General features: G+C 31.8%; 1 protein-coding gene across 2 annotated transcripts in view; it reads left to right on the top strand.

Annotated features, from left to right (window-relative positions):
- NBEAL1 (neurobeachin like 1) overlaps positions 1-24,470 on the top strand; it is a 165,629-nt gene extending 141,159 nt beyond the window's left edge. For both annotated transcript variants that reach the window (XM_082397018.1, XM_082397017.1), the window contains 11 exons: positions 145-242; positions 2,583-2,699; positions 5,161-5,250; positions 6,943-7,052; positions 7,493-7,665; positions 8,992-9,086; positions 12,823-12,939; positions 13,301-13,462; positions 14,114-14,262; positions 15,683-15,818; positions 18,760-24,470. In XM_082397018.1, the coding sequence (XP_082253144.1) occupies positions 145-242; positions 2,583-2,699; positions 5,161-5,250; positions 6,943-7,052; positions 7,493-7,665; positions 8,992-9,086; positions 12,823-12,939; positions 13,301-13,462; positions 14,114-14,262; positions 15,683-15,818; positions 18,760-18,861 (1,349 nt within the window). In that variant the 3' untranslated portion in view covers positions 18,862-24,470. The remainder of the gene's footprint in view (positions 1-144; positions 243-2,582; positions 2,700-5,160; positions 5,251-6,942; positions 7,053-7,492; positions 7,666-8,991; positions 9,087-12,822; positions 12,940-13,300; positions 13,463-14,113; positions 14,263-15,682; positions 15,819-18,759) is intronic.
- The last annotated feature ends 698 nt before the right edge of the window (positions 24,471-25,168 follow it).

The raw sequence follows: 25,168 nt of genomic DNA, 5'->3' as shown, positions 1-25,168 counted from the left end.
CTCTTTACAGTATTTTTATAAATTGATGAATGGAATAATATTTTGTTGAAAATATACTAATCAGTCTCTGATATGTTAAACAGTTGTGTAGCTTGCTGATTTATTTTCACTCTATAGTGAATTGACTACTTCTCTTGGTTTCAGGAGCTGTGGATCTGGATGCCTTAACAGATGAGAAGGAAAGAAAAGCCTTAGAAGGGATGATTAACAATTTTGGGCAAACACCTTGTCAACTGTTAAAGGTAAAGCATAAAATTTATTGATTACCGAAGTCCAGAATTTAATTGCTAAGGAATAGTACTACCAGTATTTTCAAGGTTTTTAATGATTTAAAACCTTATTTCAGAATAATCTAGAATTTGGAAAAAATTATACTGTCACTTTAAAAATAAATAGATTTAAATGATTGTTCCTATTTTGAATGACAAAATATTGCCATCAAAATCCACATATTCAGTCAATTCGTCTTAAGTCACAAAGGATTTATATTTACTCAGAAAGCCAATCACATTTATTTTGTTGTTTCTGGGAAAGGAAGAGGTGAGGTTGAAGGCCCCTGTCAGGTGAGCTATTACTCCCTCCTTTATTAAATGGAGAAGGAGCTCTAACTGAATACCAGTTAGGTTATACCATTAAAGCTGTTCTAATACTGGGACTCATTGCATGTATAAGACTTCTAGTAGCTGACATCTGCCCCCGAAGTGTTCTTACCATCCAGAGCCCAAACCCAGTCCTAAAAATCAAATTGCAAAATATATAAAATCGAAGTATAAATATTACTGTATTTCTTTTCCCATCCTAGTATCTGAAGTTAAATTATTGTCTTCCTGATTGCATACAGCTTTGGATTCATAGACATTAATCCAATATTAGTTTGCAAAGACGTCTTGATCTTTGTTAGTATATGAATTTGGAAATGAGGAATACATAATAATATACCATTTATTAAGTTAATACTTTCCTCTGCAAGCACTGTGCTAAGTGATTTACCTAACCTTCACAGTAAATATTCAATTATCCTTATTTTATACATGATGAAGCTGTATTTCATAGAAATTAATACCTAGCCTATAACACCTTAGAAAAATCAAATACTTTTTTCCAACTTTACACAACTAGAATGTGACTGGGACAGAATTTGGATGCATGATCGTCTAACTCCAAATCCTTTCTTCCATGCCATGTTTCCTCTGAATTAATAGCTGTAAGCCCCCTTGTTGAACTTGTAGATCATTTTTCCATTCTTATGGGCTGTTATTTATATCCTAATTATGACACTTTCCACCTTAGTTAGTTGTACATTTATCCATTTACCTCACTATATTATAATATGTTAAAGATGGCAACTTTTTAAAAATCATTTTTGTATCTTTCTTGCATATAGTTTGTGGGCAGTAAGTATTTGTTGAATTGAAATCTCCACAGCTATAACAGCGACAGTATATCTAAACTCTGGCTTATAGATGAACTTCTGTTAATTCAGTTATCAGACCAAGATTTATAATTGTTACTATTCCTTAGCAACAGTTTGTTTGAATCCTCCAACATTGATTTTTGCAGAATATTCATATTTGAAATTAATCTTTATTCCTTACCTGCTGATAGTCAGAAGGCAAAAGTAACAGAATAAAACAGAACACTTCATTGGACTTTGAAATAGATTCTATAATATTTTTGCAGCAGCTTTACTTTTTTTTTTACAAGGGCAGTGCTAATTAGTTTTTATGATAAAAAAATGACATAAAAATCAGCTTTTGATTTCAAATAAAGTGAATAATATTCACATGGATAATTCAGAGGTAAATATTGAATTAGAGCTGTCAAATCTGTTTCCTATAATCTAATATTTTGCAATGGAGTTAGAATCCTCTTTAGCTGGATTTCTATTCTGAATTTTAACTGTGGCATTGGAATATTAATTTGACTTGTAATTTTCTTCTCATTTAAAAAGGTGATAATATCTTTTGTTTCTGACATTAAAAGTAAGGAATAATAATAACTTATTTGAAAAGCAATGCAGTAATATCTATAATTTGATTCTGAGAATATTGACATTCAAATCTTATTTCAGGAATTAAAGATTCACCCGTATTATAAATTTTGACTTTTGAATAATGTATTTAATTTGACCAAACATATACATAAGCATGTACCATATTTATGATACTTTTCTATGTGTTGAAAATCCAAAAATGAATATGACTTATTTTCTGACTTTAAGGTACCTATTGTCTAGTTGGGAAAGACCATAACCAACTATATGTAATCCAAAAAAGAAAGAAATAAGTACTAAATAAAATACTAAATAATGTAGTGTGCTGAGAAAAATAATAGAATAGTTAATTCTGACTTAGAAATTCAAGAGAGAGATCAGTACGAAAAACTTTAAAGTAGAAGTAGGGTTTCTCTAGGAATGAAGAGGGCCTGAACTCTGCCAAGGAAATTGAGCAAAAGCCAGGAGTTGTCAATAGTACATGATATGTAATCCATCATAGCTAGAGTCCGGTATGTATGAAGGAATATAGTGAGAGATGTTTTAATGTAATTATGGAATTATTTTTTTCTTAATTTTTTTTTTGAAGGAACCACACCCTTCTAGATTATCAGCAGAGGAAGCAGTGCAGAAGCAAACCAAAACAGACACTTCAACCTTTAACTTATTTCAACACCTCCCTGAACTCAAGTCATTTTTTATAGAGGTAATATCCAACTTGATAATATCAAAGGATTTTCTCTGTGAATTCTGTAAACTTCATTGTTCCTTTTGTTCTTTAATGGAGAGGGTGGATTTTAATACTTAATCCAAAATAGTAAATAATACTTCAGTAATATGTTCTTAGATTTTTTTAAAACAACCTTGTTGAAAGCTTTTGTTTGCTATTGTAATGTTTGTTTTGGCTTTCTTTCTTCCAGCTTCACGTTCTCCTGAAGGAAACATAAAGAGGAAGAATAATTTGATTTAAATTGCTTTTTGTGTCAGTTGAGATGATATGTAGAGGAAGTCTAAAATAACTTTTAATTACAATGTCTACTCTTATATAAAATTTGGCCCATGAGTCAGATTATTAATTGATGATGTCAGAAGGAATAGTCAGGTGGAGCAAGATAGATAGTTAATGCTGTTCTTGAAAGAATACCTTCAAATTCACATGTTTAAATATACATATTGAATTACAGTTGATTCTTGAACAACACAGGTTTAAACAGTGTGGGTCCACTTATACATGGATTTTTTTTCAATAGTAAATACTACAGTACTACATAATCTGGGATTGGTTGAATTTGTGGGTGCAGAACTGCAGATAAGGAGGAAACGCAGATACAGAGGGCTGACTATAAATTATATAATAATGCATGGAGGGTTGGTGTCCCAAACCCCCGTGTTGTTCAAGGGTCAGCTGTTCTTTGAATAGTTCAGAATGTGAATATGAAATGCATTAATACCTATACGTTTGGTTAGGACAGATAATATTAACTCTTTTGGAAGAATACAAAATGATAAAAAGTTACTGAGAATAGATTGGAGATGTGCATAGAACAAGGAATAACTCTCATGCCATACAGCAAATGGGTGGTAAATGTTTTCTTAAAGGGCCAGATCGTAAATATTTTGAACTTTGTACCTACATATCATTTGAAGGTGCTTAATTCTTCCAGTAATGAAATGTGACAACATGATTTTGTCTCCCAGGGAAGCTCATTAGAGACTCAGCTCTGCCTAGCACATTCCAAAATTCTAGACTCCCAAAAGAAAAGCCTGTATTCAGACGATTGTTTGCACAAATAGTCTAGGCATAGTGAGCCACATGTATTATTGAAGACAAGTTTTATATCAGTGTAAGGAAGTCTTTGCCTGCCAAGTTCCCTGATGCCAGCCAATGGCCAACCTTGCAAGCAGCCTTTCTAAGGAGAGCAGTCTCAGTCCTGCTATGTTAACTTTTTGCTACACATAGGGCAACCCACAAAACCCTATTTGACCCCTAAACTGATGGACATGTAATAAGATATTTATTATGTAATGCTGATAAAAGTATTTTCATCATGTCTAATCATTTGTGGCATTGTTTTTTATAGTACAATACATTCTGAGTTCTGTCTGCAGATGCAGTGGCATTTGCCCCTCTCTGCACCCACCCCAAGTCACAGGGTAGCTTTCCTCAGGGCCAGTGTCTGGAGCAGGATAAAGAACACAATAGATATCCTTGGGTACCAATAATTGTTAATCCCTTTTCATCATCATACAAGAAGGTGTTTCCCACTCATTCATATGAAAAGAGAAGGCCTTTTTTAGTTCTCGGATTCCTAGGTATTAAAATGGTGAAGAAAATTGACGTAGCAGTGAAAGCAAGGGGCTTATTAAATGGATTTCTTCAGATACTATTTCCATTTATGCTTGTTTAAATGTCAGTTGTCTTCTCTTGATTAATTCACAGTATGAAGAGAAAAGATATGCATTAACTTCATGTGGTTATACATCATTATTTAGTTCATATAAAGCTATTAGAAAAGCACTTGGCATGTCGTATGTACCCACTAATGTTAGGTTATAATTTATCTAATAAATGTTAGGTATAATTTATGAACTATTGTCACATCAAAAAACTTATTTCAAATCGTTTTTCTCTTTCACACTGTAATAAGATAATGGTGGATGTTTTCTGAGGACTGTCTTTATTTTCTGGTCCTTTGTTGTAGCTTTCAGGAAGGGCCTCAGGTAATGGAATAGATCTATTTTTTGAAAGTTAAACCCAAAAGGAAAATTCCATAAAATATAACTAGTTTTCCCATTTCACTTATTTGAGAAATGTTTTCTTATATGGTCTGTATTTTCTACTTTATATTCATGTCAGTACGGCATGGGAAAAGGAAAGGTTTTAAATCACTGGCTGTTTTAAATGGTTGACACTCCTTGAAATCTACATCCTTGTTTAACAGCAGCATAGTGGAATACAAGAGGTGATGGGTTTCAGAACTTTCAAGTCTGCCATTCAAACATGCTATATAATTCCTTTCCTATATTTTAAATTAAGTGATGATATGTTTTGATAGAGTAAAAGGCTATATCACAGGGTTTATCTTTAAAGAAATAGAAGTTTTCAATAATTGTACCTAATAAAGATAGTAGAACCAGCCACTAAACCTCTGTCCTTTATTTTATAGGGAATTAGTGATGGTATTCCACTAATAAAGGCCATTGTCCCCAAAAATCAGTCTCGTTCTTTTATTTCACAAGGCAGTCCTGAGTTACTGGTAAGTTGATTTATACCTTTTCACACTGCCATGTCTATATCCATTACAACTTATGAAAAAAATTGAGAAAATAAAAATTTTTTTAAAGTCTTTTTTAAAAGCATAGGTAAGGGAATTCCCTGGAGGTCCAGTGGTTAGGGCTCCACACTTCCACTGCAGGGGGCCTGAGTTCGATCCCTGGTAGCCTGGTGGGGGAACGAAGATCCCACATGCTACACAGCACGGCCAAAGAAAAAAAAGAGAGAAAATTTTTAAATAGAATTAATAGAATTAATTTGACCAAGTATAAAAATGTATCTTTTATTTACAGAGCTTTTAAGTAGTTCTGTAATTCTTTTTTTTTTTAAATAAATTTATTTATTTATGGCTGCATTGGGTCTTGATTGCTGTGCGCGGGCTTTCTCTAGTTGCGGTGAGCAGGGGCTACTCTTCGTTGCGGTGCGCAGGCTTCTCATCGCGGTGGCTTCTCTTGTTGCGGAGCATGGGCTCTGTGTGCGCAGGCTTCAGTAGTTGTGGCACGTGGGCTCAGTAGTTGTGATGCACGGGCTTAGTTGCTCCGCGGCATGTGGGATCTTCCTGGACCAGGGCTCGAACCCGTGTCCCCTTCGTTGGCAGGCGGATTCTTAACGACTGCGCCACCAGGGAAGTCCTAGTTCTGTAATTCTAAAATTTATTTGGAATAATAACTATGTGAAAATACCAGGAAATTTTGTACGAGAAAATTGTGATGTAACCTCTTACTAGATGTTAAAATTTATCATAAGCAGTGAGAATAATGAAAATGAGATATAATACAGAATTGATAAAGCTCCGTCCACATGCAGGACATATTAGTGAGTACATGAATTTCGTCATTTAATCCACCTAACAATCCTGTGAGATAGGCACAATTATTATTTCCCTTCAACAGATGAGGAATTAAAACTCAGAAGTAACTTGCTCAAAGTCACAGAGCTAGCAAGCAAGGGACCCTGGCAAATGGACCAAACCTAGGTCTGTCTTATTCTAATTCTGTCACTTAGAAATGATAAAAATTGAGCATAGCACAGTGAATAGTAGAGATTCCAGAGTTAAACCTATTTTTCTAATTATCCATATTCTGTGTTTGCTTAGAAAAAACATCTAGAAAGATATATAAAAATAGAAGTACTTTTGAGAGGCAGAATTCTTGTGATTTTTCAGTTTTAATACCTGTATATTTTTAAGTTATCTGAATTTTTTTTTGGTAGTCTGTTACTTTTATCAGGGAAGAATAAAGCTTTCCATTTTTTAATGCAAATATTCACTATTACTGTCCCTAATAAAGGGAGACCTTCTTAATAATTCTTCATAAGATCTACTTATGATTTATGTTCTAGATGATACGTATCTTATTTTTATGGTAAGACTTGATCCTTAATTTCTTCTGACTGCCAACTAATAGATGCTAGTAAACTTTGAGAAATTTTGAGGAAAATAATCTTATCCTAAAGAAAGATATATTGGGGCAGCTTTTCTTGCAGAAGGATAACAATGAGCTTTTTAACCATTTGAATTATTTTAAGACTTTCTTAATGAGTCTCATGTTTTAAGTACACAATCCCACACTATTCCCTAAGTGACAAATGCTAACATCATGTGAGCATTTGGTTATTCTATGTCACTTTCTTTAATTTTTCATTTAATGTTTGTCTTCATGTGTTTCTTTTCCAGATAACAGTAAGCATGAATTACGTTATTGGAACCCATGGATGGCTGCCTTATGACAGAAACATTTCTAATTACTTTACATTCATCAGGGATCAAACTGTGACAAATCCAAAGTAAGTAAGTGAACATTTAAAGCAAAACAGGTACAGCTAGTACCTTATTGCTAGGAAAAGCAAATAGATTAAACTTTCCAACTTCCAGCTTTCCTGATCCTGGCATACCCTTATCTTGTCTACTTTGAGGCTGTTTACAGAATTGACAGTCTTACTAAATTGGCTTTGAAAGTCAAGATTTAAATCTTTTCCACACCTTCACCAATCTCAACTTCTTTACACTTAACCCTTGAGACTATTTTGTTATATGTATTTTTGTTTAATGAATAATATAAGATTAATGTAGTTTATGAATGTATTTAGCACTTATTAATAGACATTTCAAAATGAACAGTTGAAAAGACTTACTTTTTATTTCTTTTTGGAGAGATTAAAAAAATAGTTGATATCGGTCTAAGTGATCTTTTAAAGAAGAGTCTAATATTTAATTGTGTTTACAGAACTCAGCGTAGTATGAATGGACCTTTTGCTCCAGGGCTGGAGATCACTTCTAAGCTATTTATAGTATCACATGATGCGAAGTTGCTTTTTAGTGCTGGACACTGGGATAATAGCATTCAAGTGATGTCACTTACAAAAGGCAAAATTGTTTCACACAATATCAGACATATGGGTAAGCATTAACTTTTTTTCCCCGTAAAAAATTTTTTCTGTTTTTTTCCTAACCATAATAGTAGTACATACTCCTTATAAAAAGCATAAATTTTACCTTTGAAGCTAAGTGAACTTTTTGATAGAGTTGTGTTATGAATATTATATTCTCTCTTTAAGAGTATCTAATGTATTTTGGTTATACTAAGCACCATATAAATTAAATACAGCTTCATAGTATCTGAAAGATGCTAGGCTAAGTCTTTGAAAAAATTGGTTGCCAAAATAAGAATTTTATGAAAAAATGGTTAAAAAAAAATGTCATAGTTGAATAAGAAATCAACTGTCCTATTACTTATTTAGTAGGAAAGCATGAGAGGTAAAATTGTTGAATATAGTTTAACCAGGTGCTTCCTTTTTTTTTTTTAACCTTTATCTATCTATCTATCTATCTATCTATTTATTTTGGGCTGTGTTGGGTCTTAGTTGCAGCACATGGGATCTTTCGTTGCAGCGCGCAGACTCTTCATTGTGGTGCACAGGCTTCTCTCTAGTTGTGGCGTACAGGCTTCTCTCTAGTTGTGGCATGCAGGCTCCAGAGCGTGTGGGCTCTCTAGTTGCTGTGCATGGGCTTAGTTGCCCCGCGGCATGTGGTATCCTAGTTCCCCGACCAGGGATCGAACCCACGTCCCCAACATTGGAAGGCAGATTCTTAACCACTGGACCACCAGGGAAGTCCCTAACCTGGTGTTCTTAGTGTCTCAGTCTTCTCAATGTAAGAATAAAACACTGAGTAGATTTTTTTCCTAATAAACCCATTAGGGAAGGAGAATGGAGCCTGTTACTAATTCTGCGCCAGTGACTCCCAAGGTGTCACTTAGCTCAGGTTTTTAGTTTAGGAAAAATGTATTTCATACTGTGAATTTACAATGTGATACGTACTATTTTGGCTACGGACACATATTCTGTAGGATTGCAGTTCCAAGGGGAATAGAAGGTGAATGGGGATGAGAGAGTAAGGGAGCAGAGAAGCATATCAAAATTAAGTGGGGATCCATTTAAAAGCTACCTAATCTCCTGCCAAGATTTTTGACAGGCATTCCCTTGCCTCATGTCTACTCTTCACCGTCAAAGAAGGGTGGCCTCAAAGAAAGCTCTCCTACGTGATTTTAGTGCTGCTCCTTTTTTATGTCAGCCTTTCCCAGTGCTTTTCCAATGCCATTCCTACATTTCTCCCTGCTAGAACAACTAATTTAGTAATAGTCTGAACATGACCTAAAATTGCCCTTATGATTCTGTTCCAGCCAAACTATGCCATTTCATTTTTTTACATTCCTTTTTCTTACAGATATTGTGACTTGTTTAGCTACAGATTACTGTGGAATACATTTGATTTCTGGTTCCAGAGATACTACATGTATGGTATGGCAGATAACGCAACAGGTAGTCACACATTTAAATACTCTTGGGTTAGATCAGAGATTCACCCTGGGAATACTATTGAGATGTTCTAATAGAATAGTGAATGTTTCTCTTACATTGAATGATTATTTGAGTTCCTTTGCCTCCTTTTACCCCTCATTCTGTTCTGTCTTAATCACCACTTTTTTCCCTAGGTTTATTGTCTGATTCATGACCTTATCTCATAGTACCTTCCAAAGATAGCTCCTTATTAACTTCTTCTAGGAAAACAATTATTTTTCTTATCTTTGTTAACATAATAATATTCCTATTTTCCTTTCAGGTGGAACTACTAGAAATTATAGATTTAGAATTTTCATCAACCTTATTGTGTACTCTCATGATAATGTTGGTGCAAGGAAGTGTCTTTTTTCTTTATGGCTTCTGGATTTTCTACCTTGCTTAGAAAAGTAAACAGGCTTTTTCTCACTGCAAGTTTATAAAAATATTATCTAAAATAGTTCTTGTAACACTTTTCTTGTTTTATTTTTTAAAATTTCAATCTTTAATCCATTTCTATATTTTGTAATACAGAATATTTAATATTAGATATATAATTATGTAGAAAGTCATTTATGCCAGCATAAACAATTACCCACTAAATTGGATCTTTTTCTGTATTGCCCATTCTTTTACATTTATCTATTTCTGTGTCAACACCAAAATGTTTTTACTTTAGTAGTTTAATATTTGGTGAGGCAAATCCCCTCTCACTGTGTTTCCTTTATTAACCACAGCTATTCTTATATGAATATTTATTCTTCTGTATGAACTTTATTACGTTTTTGGTTTTTTTTAAAATTTTATTTATGGCTGTGTTGGGTCTTCGTTTCTGTGCGAGGGCTTTCTCTAGTTGCGGCAAGTGGGGGCCACTCTTCATCGCGGTGCGTGGGCCTCTCATTATCACGGCTTCTCTTGTTGCGGAGCACAGGCTCCAGACGCGCAGGCTCAGTAATTGTGGCTCACGGGCCTAGTAGCTCCGCGGCATGTGGGATCTTCCCATACCAGGGCTCGAACCCGTGTCCCCTGCATTGGCAGGCAGATTCTCAACCACTGTGCCACCAGGAGAGCCCTGTATGAACTTTAAAAATATTTAAACTATATCCTCCTCAGAAAACTTCATTTTAGTCTTAATGAAATCATATTTAATTTATATATTTATTTGGTATGGATTGACATGTTTATAGTTATTCCTATCCAAAAATAGGAAATGTCTTTCCATATTTGTTTCAGGTCTTTTTTCAATGTCCTTTGATAATATTTTTTAATAATTTTTTTCCATTTAGATCCTGTACTTTGTTATATTTACTTTTAATTATCCTATTTTTATGGCTGTTTCAGTGGGATTTTTAAATCATTTTTATTTGTAACTGACTATTGCTAGTAAAAAAAAAAAGCTACTGATTTCTATAGTTATCTTATATCTAATCAATTTACCAAATCCTCTTATCTAGCTCTCATAATTATTAGTATTTGTTGGATTTTCCGAAAACAAGGTAGATATACATTAATGCGATCTGAAAATAATAGTGATTTTCTTTATCTTTTCCAATATACTCATTATTTCATTTTCTTACCCTATTACATTATTAGCAAATATAATAAAGCAAGAAAATTATAGTGAGCCTCTGTGTCTTATGTCTGATTTTGATGAAAATACCTTCACTATTGTGCCATTTAGTATACTGTTTGCTGTTAGGTTTCACTAGATTTTTTTAAATTTATTTTATTTCAGTAGTTGTCTTCCTTCCTTTTTTTTTTTTTTATAGTAATCTTTTATTTATTTATTATATTTATTTTTGGCTGTGTTGGGTCTTCATTTCTGTGCGAGGGCTTCCTCTAGTTGCGGCAAGTGGGGGCCACTCTTCATCGCGGTGCGCGGGCCTCTTCCCTATTGCGGCCTCTCTTGTTGTGGAGCACAGGCTCCAGACGCGCAGGCTCAGTAGTTGTGGCTCATGGGCCTAGTTGCTCCGTGGCATGTGGGATCTTCCCAGACCAGGGCTCGAACCCGTGTCCCTTGCATTAGCAGGCAGATTCTAAACCACTGCGCCATCAGGGAAGCCCCTTTTTTTTTTTTTTTTTTTTTTTTTTTTTTTTTTTTTTGGTAGGCTTTTAGTTTTAATAAAATTTCAATTTACAGAGAAGATACAAAGGTAGCACATTTTTGCCGTTTGTCTTAGCATTCTCTCCCAATCTTTTTCTCAGTATCTTTTTTTTTCTGAATATTTTAAAAGTTGGAGACTCTATGTTCCTTTACCCCTAAACACTTCAGTATGTATTTTCTAAGAACAAAGGCATTCTTATACATAGCCACAGTGCAGTTATCAAAACTGAAATACTTAACATTTATACAATACCATTATCTAATCCACAGTCCAGGTTCTAATTTTGTCAATAGTCCTAATAATGTTCTTTACAGCTATTTTTCCCAGTTTCTCTTCCTTTCTTAATTTATACTTTTACTTTTTCTTAATGTAATGTATTATGTTGAGAAGTGTCCTTGGTTTGAACCATCCTTGAATTTCTATAATAAACCCATATAATTCATGAGGTATAGTTATATTTTACTGCGGGATTTTATTTGCTAGTACTTTAGTTATTTCTTTACTTATAAGTGAAATAAATCTGTTTTTATTTTGTCTTTGCATGTTTAGTATTAAGATATGCAACCTTTATAAAATGAATTTGAGAAGAGTTCATCTTCCTCTGTAACTTGAATTGATTAAATAATATAGGAATTACTTACTATTTAAAAATTAGATAGAATGGACTAAGCACTCAGACTGATACTCTTAGAGGAAGACAAATGTGACCCAAGTAATAGAGTGTCAGGGAGAATTCATTTACATTGTATAATGCTCATAGAAGGTCTGGGCATTTATCTATGATAATCATAAACCAAATACCATGGAAACTACTCAAACATTCTATCATTATATATCATAGAAAGTACTGTATCAAACAAAGCACACTAAAAACAGATGAAGAAAACAACTCAAGTGCAGAGAGATTCCCTGCAATAAATTGTGCTATTAGAAGAACATAATAAGAATATCAATTCAATAAAATAGGACCTCGAAGATGAAATTATAAACTAGCATAATAAGATGAAAAGGGAGATTGCAGAAGAATCAAGCTGAGACTAAAACCAATACCATTACAATTATAAATAAACCCAATGCAGAAGCATCAAGGAACAAATTTGATGTGACTGAAAATCAAATTATTAGCATGGAAGAAAGATTTAAAGTAATCAAAGTGAATAGAAATGAAAAAACAAAAGGATTAAAGCAATTAGAAGAAGAATGATAGCTATAGAAATCAAAGACATGTCAGCATAAAGATAATTGATGTCCTTGAAATAAGGATTCCAATAAATGAAAAAGAGAAAGTATTCAGAGATGTAATAGAAGAAGTTTCTTTGAAGTAAAGGAAGAATAATTCTGTAGATGAAAAGGGCAAATAATATACCTGTTAAAACTAATCCAAAGCAATCAACTTTGAAACTCTTCAGATTAAGTTTTTGAGCTTGAAAAGATTGAGAATAATTTGAGAATCCAAGGAGAAACCCAAGAATGAGTACTTGTATGAATAGACTTAGTGTTAAGAACTAGTTGCAATGTCAGTTTGTGATTAGACAATTTAAATTACAGTGTAAACCTTTTTAAAGAAAATAGCGTACAAGAAAATTACCTTTGCTTTTCTGTTTTTATATTAGGGAGGTGTTCCTGTGGGCCTAGCATCTAAACCATTTCAGATTCTGTACGGACACACTGATGAGGTATTGAGTGTTGGCATCAGCACTGAGCTAGACATGGCAGTGTCAGGATCAAGGGTAAGATTTCACCTTTAAAAATACTGATTTCTTTATATAAATTCAGAGGCAATATTTATATTTAATTTTTTTCTAGAAGAATTGGTAAAAGCATAGAAATTGTATACTGTGTTTGTCTTGAACTTTGAAAAAGTAGAAAAATACAGAAAAAAAAGAGACTAGATTCTATTTGGGGATTTTACTGGTCTTAGTAGTTAAGACTTGAAATTTCAAGATTGGAATTTTTCCTAAGGTACATGTGTCCTTGGTAGAATAATCATTTTTCTTAGTTCCTTTGCCATATTTCTTTCTCTTGCTCAGTTTCTTTTCTTTTTTTTGTTCTTCTTTTCTTTTCTCATTTTCTAATATTTTCTGTGTGTAGGATGGCACTGTGATTATACATACCATTCAGAAAGGTCAGTATATGCGGACTTTACGACCACCTTGTGAGAGTTCTCTGCTCCTGACCATTCCCAATTTGGCTATATCTTGGGAAGGACATATTGTCATCTACTCCAGCATTGAAGAAAGTACCACCCTCAAGGTATATAACAGTTTCATGCAGTAGGGCTAGACTATCTATAAGCTTGTCTTCTCCTTCCCACATTGTGTACATATGAGGAGGCATTCTGAAGAAGGAAAGAACGCCATATTTTGAAAAGGATGTTTTCCCTTCATCATTCAATTTGTTCATTCCCTATCATAATATTAGCCTCATGTTTGATTTTGTTTTAGGGCTTTCTATAGGCCTATATGACTTCAAAAATAATTTCTGATTATGTGGGACTTCATAAGCTTAGGTGGAAATTACAACTGAATTAAATTCTTTTTGCACAAGACAGGGTATAAATAAACTAACTGTGAATTTTACGTATTTATTTCCTTTCGATGATAAAGCTTTTTAAAAAATTAAGAGAACTTTTTTAGTTTTGTTTTAAGAATGTGGGTTTTGTTGGATGAGATTTTTAATTCTTTTGGAGGGGTGAGATTTTTAATTCTATTAAAGAAGAGGAGTACTTGTTTAATATTAATTTACTTAGCAATCTGATTGAAATCACTTTAACAATATTGTCTACCTACTTTCTCTTTAAGTATAACCATTTGTTTATTCCAAAATTTTAAACCCAGTCATCATTCTGTGATAGTCATAGTTTTAATTTGAGATCATTAAATTTTCTTCAACTAATCTTTGCAGGATAAGAATGCATTGCATTTGTTTTCTGTAAATGGCAAGTATCTACAGTCTCAAGTCCTGAAGGAACAAGTATCAGATATATGTGTAATTGGAGAGCACATTGTCACAGGCAGCTTACAAGGATTCCTGTCCATAAGAGATCTCCACAGGTAAATAATAAGAATTATTAAAGTATCACTTAGGAAAAGATGGTAGTATTTTCAGCCCAGAGAGAGTAAAATCTGTAATCTAAGATTTCTAATCTTTTTGTTTATCATTTATTATGAACATGTCTTTTTTGGCAACTATGAAAAAAATTGGGGAAGCTGAAGTATTTCTGGGTTGGTAAATGAAATATAGATGTACATTTTAAAAATGCAGAAAATTTTATGTTGTGTACATTTTACCACAATTAAAACAATGTTTTTTAAATAGCCAGAAAAAATTTTTTTCATAATGCCAAGCCTGGATTATGGATTTGGAAATTTGTACAATTAGAGTTTGAATTTTTAGAAACTAAAGTTAGGTTTAAAAAAATTTTTTTAATTGTTCTAAAATAAAGTATTTTTAAGGCTAGCATATCTGTTCATGATTTTGTATGTCTGTGTTTAAAATCGGTGAGGAGTCTTTTGTTATTTCACCCAGTGAAGGAAAAGATGTTTGAAAAATGGATATGTTTTTAAGTTTGGTATTCTTCATGTTTACCAACTTACATACACAAAGCACTGTTATTCCCTGAATGCCCAAATACATTCTTTTCTTTTCTTCTCTTTTAAAAAACTTATTGTGACATATTTATACTACTCAAAGTATCTTGGCCCCTCCCAAAGCCCTTTTTTTCTGAATCATTTCCTGATCCAGAGTGTTCTCTTATTACATTCATATCAGAATCACTTCTGTACCAACATCGCTTCCCTGTTTTTGTATTTTCCTTCTCATTTTTGTCATTCTTTCTCATGTGGTAGAGCATTGAGTCCACATTTCAGTAACGTCTTTCCAACATTTTGTATTACAACCCTAATCTTAGGGTATTGTTAGTAGAATCCCAAATTAGAAAAAAATTAATGGAATCTTTTAGGAGGTTAGTCTAGACCGTAGTATGTACATCCTAAGATTCTTCATTCTCTAATCATAAAAGCTGTGAGCATTTTTCATAATGGGGTGTTATATTTTTATATCATATTATATTTTAAAATATTTTATATTTTATATTACATCTTTTAAGACAAAGCAGATATACCAATTTTATTTACCTTATCCCCCACCAACACACACTTTTTGAGCTTTTGCCCTTTTTATCCAACTTTCGCTCATTCATCAACAAGGTAAAAATCATTTCATGAGAGCACATATATATGGTTAGAAGGCAAACAGATGTTGGAAATAGAAAAAAAAAAATCTATTAAGTATTTTAAGTAATGCTATAAATGTGGGCTTTTGTGTCACTCAGGTTTTCTGAACCTAAGTTCCCACATCTGTAAAATTAGAATGCAGAATTAGATGATCATTAAGTTATCTTCCAGGTATAAAATTCTGTGAATCCATTGTATATCCATGTAATTATGTGTGTGTTTTTTATTTCTCCTCTAGTTTGAATCTCAGCATCAACCCATTAGCCATGCGATCGCCTATCCACTGTGTTTATGTAACCAAAGAATATAGCCATATTCTTGTAGGATTAGAAGATGGCAAATTGATTGTCGTGGGTGTTGGCAAACCAGCTGAGGTAAAACCTAGCATCAAGAATTTAGTTTCCCGTACTGTTGGGGATTCCTTTGGTTCTTTATTCCAGCTGAATCAGAAGTCTCCATCATGGATAAACAAATTGAAAAACAAATTTGATTTTTCAAACTACAGTAAATGACAGGGGATAAAGCTAGTATTCAAGAGTGATGTTTATATTATGATATTATTGAAATCACGCATTTAACAGTTTATAGCTCTATATGAAGAAGAAAGTTCTTTTATTCTGTTTTTCCAAATCTAGATTTTAGACCACATACTTGAATTTTTAATACATAAAAATATTTATAAAAAATGAAATATAGACTCAAACAACAAAACTACTTACTTTATTATTATTATTTTGTTAATTTGCCCATGCTGCGCAGCTTGCGGGATCTTAGTTCCCCGACCAGGGATCAAACCCCGGCCCAGGCAGTGAAAGCACTGAGTCCTAACCACTGGACTGCCAGGGAATTCCCCAAACTATATACTTACTTTAATTTCAACAAATATTCAGCATGATTGTATGTCAGTTGTACTTTTGTAAAAGCATCATTTTTTTTTTTTACTTGGAACTACAAATATCCCCATATAAATGTGCTAATTCTCAATGAATTTCCTATAGTTCCTATAAATTTATTTGCCAGTGGTTTATTAATTACTGAATATTCAGATATAAATGTTAACACTGTTCCTAAGAAAACTTAGTGGCTATACTCCCAAGTAATCTAGTGATTCTTCTAGAAAATTTATTTTGTTACATAGACTCATATTTAAGCATTATAAATTTTTATTGGTATCATTGGTCTTTTCTGAGAAATCTAAAATATGACCCCTGTAGGGGTTATTTCAAGAGAAGACATTACTGAATAACATACTATCAGTGGTTATAATAAATCTATTACAGATCATAGGAACCTTATTTTTTAATAAATATTTTAAGATTCTGTTAGTCCTTATACTCTTTTTCAGGATATTATTTTAACAAGAGAGGTCTTATTAAATTAAAGTGATTGGGACATCCCTGGTGGTCCAGTGGTTAAGACTTCGCCTTCCAGTGCAGGGGTGTGGGTTCGATCCCTGGTTGGGGAACTAAGATCCCATGTGCCTCCTGGCCAAAAAACAAAAGATAAAACAGAAGCAGTATTGTGACAAATTCAATAAAGACTTTAAAAAAATGGTCCACATCAAAAAATCTTAAAAAAAAAGAAATTAAAGTGATTGCAACAACATTTAGTTTCAGGTGTAATGGTTCCCCAAATAACGTCAGCAAGTCTGTATCTCGATATTTCACTTACATTTAAAACATTTTAAGCGTTTTTACATTCAGTAGTAGAGTTTCTTGATTAATATATTTCCCAAGTAAAGATTTCCCTTCTGTCCTCTGCTAACGTGATGATTACTTGAGAACTCTGCTTAGACATTACTCTTTGAGTATGTTTCACTTTCTGTGGTTTACTCAAGTGCCTTTAAATTTGCCTGCCCTCCAACTTAGGTAATTTGTTAAGTTTACAATTTTACTGAATTTTAAAAAAATGAAATGACCTTATGTGCACACATTTTTAAAAAAATTGATTGGAAAAAAAAATACCTAAGTAGCTTCATTTCATAGGCCTAAATCAGTGTTTTGTAATACTTACCAAATAAGTTTTTGGTCCTCATTGAAAGATTTATGTAGTCTACAACACATAGAATTTGAATTGTGTATAGATTTTGAATAAAAGTATTTTTTATCTATTTTATATCTTTGTAAAATACATTTTCCATCAGCTGAATTATGGATCTACTTTAGTAATAATCTAATTGAGTACTCAGAATTTTGCATAATTATTAAATACACCTTTATGTGAACGTGTAGAAATTAAATAGATCAATAGTTATGAAAAGAGTTCCATTTCAACATCTATTTTTATCTAAAAGATCAAAATCTTGATTAATGTATATTTTTAAATCATGTATCAGTTTTACATACTATACTGTCGGTATAAAATCCATATTTATAAATCAGATGTTAAAGTGAAACTAGATTAATGGAAATAATGGTTTTGGAAATACATCTGGAAATGAAAATGCAAAGCAAACATGCCAAAGTGTCTTTGCCTGAGGCTTATCTTTTATCGCTCCAATAAATGGACCCTAGAAAAGTAACCATTGAAAAAGGGAAGCAGATGAAGCACCATTAAAAAGTAGATTGCTCTTGGGAAGGTAATTCCAACAAATCATATGGTTAGGTTGAGAAATGTTTCCCATGTGGAGTTTTGTTGCCCTATGTAGAAGTATAAGCACTTTTAGAGGGGCATTAACCCACTGATTCAATTAATTTTGATTAATAATTGTTATATGCTGAGAAGTGTGCTAGGTGATAAAAAATTTAATGGTGGAAAAGTGTGATTCTTACCTTCAAAGAGCTTATGCTGTTCTTATTTTCTAAATTACTTATCATTCTATTAAAGATTTTTTTACATTCTTAGATCAAACTACTTAAAAGTTACTTTCTTTTCATCAAAATGTTATTTTACTTTCTTCTTATCATTGTGATTGTCATTAATAGTACTGCAAATATAAGAGGAGAAAATTCCCCCAAACTATGTGTCTTGTTGCCTGATTAAGTTTAATTTGAGAAGATTATTTTAATGAAGTGAAATGTAGTTTTGTAAATATATAAAGTAAGGGAGTCTTGTAATTTTGATCTAAGTGGCACATTTAATTTAAAAATTTGTATGTTGGTATTAGATCTTTCTCAACTAAAAGACAATCAATGAAGAAAAGCCTTTCTTTAATTATTATTAATTAAGAATCATTAAAATGTTAATGATTCTGCTAACACAAACCTATTTCTTGTACATTCTACAGAATCATTGTCTTGTATATCAATTTCATTTATTCTTTTTTTGCTTTCTTAATAACATCTATTCTTCATTTTTCTGGATTACTTTAAACAGATGCGCTCAGGTCAGCTTTCTCGAAAATTGTGGGGATCTAACAAGCGGCTCAGCCAGATTTCAGCTGGAGAGACTGAATATAATACTCAAGATTCCAAGTGATTGTTATTTCTGCCTTCTGTCATGGATAACTGAAATTTGATTTATTGCTTTGTCACTTCAATCTGTGACAGATTAAATGTGACATTAAATCACTTTAATATCACATCTCTCAACTATCTTAAATGTTTCAGGGCTGTTATCCCTGAAAATCATTTAGGGATTACCAAAATTTGGTATCTTATATGTATAAAGTCGTAGGTTATATTATTATTATCCACTAAAAAAATTTCTGGTTAACATCATTGAATCTATCGTATTAACTAATTCTTGGTCTACACTAAGATGAATTTGAGAAAATACATTTGATTAGATTTAGTGGTTTATTCCTAAAGATCATTAGATCCATTTTAAAAAATAAACTTCTAAAAATAAAGAAGTCAAATTCAATTTGCTTATTCTAAACAGCAAAAGTTGAGGTATTTCTAATAAAAGAGTAGCGATAATGGGACAGTTGAGAGATATGGCTTTTAATACATTCTTTAGTTAATCATTCTCCTATTTACTGAATAAATCATCCTAAATACATCAGTTTTATTATGGAACTTCTGATTGGAGGTAATATTTTAAAAGCATCTGTTGCATACTTGGATTTTTAAAACTCAGTATAAATTACAGGTTTTCATGATAAGTTGAAAACAAGACTTTTGAAACTGGTACATTGGCTCATCCCACTACTACTTAGCATAGTACTAATGAGAATTTATTGCAATGTATTATTATCCTTAAATAATAAATGTTGAATAGGAGTAATAGAAACTAGAAACACATTTTGTGGATATATTTCATTAGTAGTAGAGTTAAGGAAAAATGCTCATTATGATTTTGACAGCTGGGTCCTTTAGGTAGTAGCATCTGCAGCTCAATTTATATGTGCAAAGTACGAAATTTCTTGGCTTTTTCTTTATTAAACACTGTGTTTTCCCCCAATAATTATTGGAGTTGGCAATGATACCCAAATATATTACATTTTTACTTATTTCATATGATTGATGAATGAACCGAAAAGATATGCATAACTTAAACTAGTCATTTGGATATAGTAATTTTTTAAAATACACGTTTCTATTTCATGTTATGTATAACTTTCAGGATTACAATTAATTTTATTATACATAGCTAGATGTTACATTATGCTTTTAAACTAAAAGGCTGATAGATTTATTTTGGAATTCAAAGAGATTGTTAAACTTTGTACTTTTATAAGGTCATATTTTGAGTTAGAAAGCTTTTACAACTACAACGAGTGTCCTTAATCCGAGATTCCACAGGTTTGGGGGGAATTTATGAATCCCTTAAAATTGTGTGGAAATTCTGTATGTTAGCTGGATTTTTTTTTTTTTTTCAGGAATGAATGGCTGGGTGGCTTTATTAAAAGGGTCTGCGATTGGGGTAAAAAAAGACTTTTTACAACAATATCTTTAAAAAATAATAATATTCTTTTTTCTACAAATTATAAATTTCCTTATATCCAATTGTCTTCTCAATTGAATCTTTGAGAAATTTTTCCTTTGCAATCCTCTCCTGTTGCCCACGGTATCTAATACCCTTTTCTTTATAATCGTATGAGTGAGTACAAAATTTATGAGAAGTAAAGGATTTTGTTTAGGGAAACTTTTTGATAGATTTGATTGGCTTGTATTAGGACTTGTAAAAAGTTATAGAAGAATTTTCTATCCAGTTATTTAAAATCCTCTGTTTTATTCAGTAAAAAACCGTTATGTTTTAGGTAAATCACACTGAAAATAAACTGATGCAGCAAGTGTAAAGTAGAACGTATGCAAATGTGAAGGTTTCCTTTTTGAGGACTTCAGTAACTAGTGGTGAAAATGTCTCAAAACAAGTCAATAGAGATAACTGTCATATATTAAGATTTATTTCTTCTGTTAGTTTTTTCATTCTATTTTCATTTTTTATCTTATATATTTTAGGAAGTTTCAAGTCAAGAGAAAGAAAATGATGGGGTTTTGGTATTTTAAATGTTGATTTTTAAAAAACTGTTTCTAAATCAAAACTTTGGAAATGTTTCTTTTGCCTATTTATCTAGAGATTTTGGTATAAGGATGTTTATTTTTAAGGTCACTTAATATTGGTTTTAGAAGTTATTTTGGATGATTATAAGTTACAAAAAAGTTTAACTTAGATTATTAGGGGAAAATTCCTAAATTTTTGGTATTTTACTTTGCTACTGTTTAGATGGAGGAGCTAAACAAGCAGTATTCATTTTATAGCACAAATATGAAAAAGCTTTTTTCACAGTAGATACCCTACCTAGAGTAATAGTAGATGTTCAGAGCAGTGGGATTAACCCTTATATAATATTTTCCAAAAAGTGAAAACCAAAAATGTAAAATTTTGAGGAAAATCTTTGAGAATATTAGCAACAGTCTAGAAGAATGGAACTTAAAGTTTATTAAATAAGCAAATATAGTAGTAGCATTGGCTGAATAATTCCTCTTTTAAACAGTTTAGACCACTGATTAAAAGTCACTAGATAAAAATCACTGTAAAGATATACCTTGAGGGATTATGGTGTATTTACATGTTACCCATAGAAATTATTTCTGTATTGTATAATGGGAGAAATGAACAGTATCATTAGAGTGCAGTAACAGGTGGACATTTCAGATGATGAATATAATATCTCAACTTAGCTGTTACATGAAGTGTGTTGTCTTTGAAGAACTTTTCATCTGCTTTTGTTTCTTGACGCTCGTAATGGAAATAAAAATGTCAGCATTCTGATGATGTGGAGCAATTTATACTAATAAGGAGATGATTTTTTTTAGAAAGTGAGGTCAAGTATTAAAACATACAATAGAGGTACTCATTTAGAGAATAAAGAAACTTTATAAGATTTTTTTTTTCAACTCTTCCCAATCAGTATTCTGTCATTACTTAGATAAAATTGGAGGAGAGAAGAAAAAATAGAGTAGGGCATGAATGAAGCTTGGCCAGTTGTTTAAAATCTTATAAGCCTGTGAAGCTCATGTCATCTATGAATCAGTTTCTATTAGTTTCCTTTAGGTCACAGTGCTTTTTCAGGTCACATCCTTTTGTAGGAGAGAAAATGCCAGGTATTCATTTGTCATTAACAAGGAATGACAGTGAGGCTTCCTTTTTTCTGTATGTAAGGCATATAAAAATTATCCTTCAAGAACTAGTATTGAAAATCAGTTTAATGCTTTTGAAGGAATAAGTGTGCCCTCATAATTAATTAGAATTTAGATTTGAAAGTTAAATCTTTACCGAAGATTTTTTGTATTTTGCTTTAATAGGAGTAAGCAGAGGAAATTGTTAACTTAATACCCTATTTTTATTTAATGATGACACATGACACATGGCCTTTGCCTTTAAGTATATTTTATATTGCTATTACTAAAGAAATCACTAATGGAAATCTTTTAATTGAATTTAAAGAGGTTAGCTCCTTTTATATATTTATATTTATAAAGTGAATAGCATTGTCTTTATCACCTTTCCAATGAAAAGATGCAAGTGCATGGACTATATATATTATATAAATATTAAATAATATTATATAATATGTAATGTCCTGTGGGGGTGTGTATATATGAAGGTTGGTCTCTTCAAATACATCATTAAATATGTAATCCATAAATAAGTTCTTAAACCTGTCTTTAGGGTATAGTTTTTGACTGATATAAGAAATGAAATACATTTTTTTTTTTCCTCTAAATCTAATGTGTTCTTTTCCTTTATCAGGCAGACTCATAGCTTGTCCTAATTACTGTTTCTCTCATCAACTAAAACTGTTCTTTCCTAGTAAGTGACCAGCCTTAAACATTTTTATCACTTTAAACAAATACTGTTCTCAGTATTCTTTTTGCCTAATTCATTTATCATACGTACATTTGATTTGCTTTAAACTTGATCATCCAGAACATTGTTATAGAGAGTTTTCCTATATCAGAGTCCTTGTTGGTTTTTTTCTGATGACATTAGGCAACAATATAGTGTTATCAGTCATCATTTCAATATTATTAAAATGTTGGCCACAACTTTACTTCTTTAATTTGAATCTAGCATTTTCAAGGCCATTGTTTCTTAACTGAGATTGTAGATCAGACTTCTCTGTGAAGTTTTATAAATATACAGAAGTTTAGGCACGACTCTGGATACTCTGAATCTCTTTACTTGATATTCTTGGTATAAAAAATTGTCTCAGGGTTATTATATTAAATCTTAAAATATTTTCTGCTATAGAAATTATATCCATTCATTTTTATAAATCAGATCCAATATTCACAGGCTTGTTTGAAAATAGGTTTAATCATTATCCTTGAAGACATTTTTTCTAAAATTTGCTTGGAATAGCTTTCTTATCTTTGTTTTGCATGCCGTGGAAACAACCAAATTTCCCTTTCAGTTTGCATTATTCTTCTCATAAACTCTCTTCAGACCTTTCACATTTGAAAATTATAACTAAAATTTGCCTCCAAAAAAGTGTTTGCTTGTATTAGTTCCTAGTACCTATCAGTGAATATTTTGCATATCTGAGTTAGGTAACATTTTAAAGTATTAATAAAAAACATGAGTAACAAAATGCTAGATTTAAAACGTAGACTTAGATCTCTTACAGCGTTGAAGCTAGTAATCAGTAGTTTTCCTAATTAAAAGCATTGGATACATTCCCTAAGCACTTCTGAGGACTTTTGTAGGTATAGCCTCTGTATGGAAATACTCTTTAATTTTTCATATGGAAAGTCTTAGTATTACAAAAAAATAAAGCATTAACATTTAAGATATTTAGGCCTGTACTGGAAATGATTCAAATTTTCTACATTAAAAATATAAGGTCATCTTAGATTATAGGAGTTATGCTTTTCTTCAGTATAAGAAGCTTGTGTAAAAGTGGCTGTCTTATCAGGTACTTTTCTGATACATTGTAGTAATTCATCAGATACGTCTTCTTAGATTATCTCACTGACATTTGTCACATGTGGGTGATTTCTAAACACATTGTAGGATTTTGACCTATGAAGCTAATGACTTTAGTGAAAAATAAAAGAACAGAGATAAAGTTGTATTTACTTTTGTCTTCATGCCTTTAATCTTATACCTGAAAATTCAGAGGAAAAGAACAAGTAGAAAGTCACTAATTCAACATTTGTTTTCTGTGGTTTAGTTTTAATATGTTTCCTTGGAAACTTACTTTGCAAATATTACCATAATAATAATAACACCACAATATTGTCATTGAAAGAGTTACCCATTCATTTTCAAAGTTGACTGCTAGTGGACTTTTGGGTGTTTGTGTGTGTGTGTGTTTTCACTTATAATATGATGGCTGTCTCATTATTTAAAATTTATAATTATTTTTGAGTGTACAAACTGATTAGCTATTTATAATACTATTATAATATAGCATTGTAATTTGAGAATAAGAAAACAAGTTAGGATTTAGGTGGGATTGAAAAATAAAATTATATTTTATTGATTCAAATATAAACTTTTAAAAAAGAAGTCTTATTCCAATTGGACCTTTTAAATTTTTATTTTTGTAATAATATATTGCAACTTAATGTGTATAAAACTAGAGTTTCTCTGGTAGCCAGTGTACTAAATAAATAGTTACTGTTAAAATGCTATTTTTGGGACTTCCCTGGTGGTCCAGTGGTTAAGACTCTGTGCTCCCAATGCAGGGGGCCCAAGTTTGATCCCTGGTCAGGGAACTAGATCCCACATGCTGCAACTAAGAGTTCGCATGCCACAACGAGGATCTGGTGCAACCAAATAAGTAAATAAATAAATATTTAAAAAAAAAAAAAAATGCTATTTTTGTTGTTCCTTATCTTGGAAACATTTCCCCACAATATCTAAGCAATGTGTTTTAAGATTTATTGGGCTCAACCTACAAATTCAACAAATACTCCTTTTGCATTTTGTAGGAAAAAACTTACCTATGATAAACATATTTTGCTCTTCAGAATGCTAAAATTATATTAATCAATAAACACTTTAGAAAGTAGTTCTGGTAAGGAGACGTCAGTTGTCAGACTTAACTGAAAAAATTTCAACCACTTAGTTTCTTATATAGGGATTAAAGAGAATAACTTTATTCCTTTGGGATTTTAACTGGTTTTCTTGGATATTTTTTGAAGTATTTAATTATAATAGTTTCTACATTTCTTCCAAAATTATGGCATATTACAGTACATCTTGCTGTTAAAGATCTTTTATATTTTTGACTTTTTTTCCTATTATGCTTTTTACTGCTCTCTCCGATTCATAAATACCATCACCAAAAATTTTTTGTGGCTACTGTTTATTTTATAGTCAGCTTTAA

The sequence above is a fragment of the Balaenoptera borealis genome (assembly GCF_965194805.1).
Source record: "Balaenoptera borealis genome assembly, chromosome: 6".
Lineage (NCBI taxonomy): Eukaryota > Metazoa > Chordata > Mammalia > Artiodactyla > Balaenopteridae > Balaenoptera > Balaenoptera borealis.
This window is presented reverse-complemented; position numbering and strand designations above follow the sequence as displayed.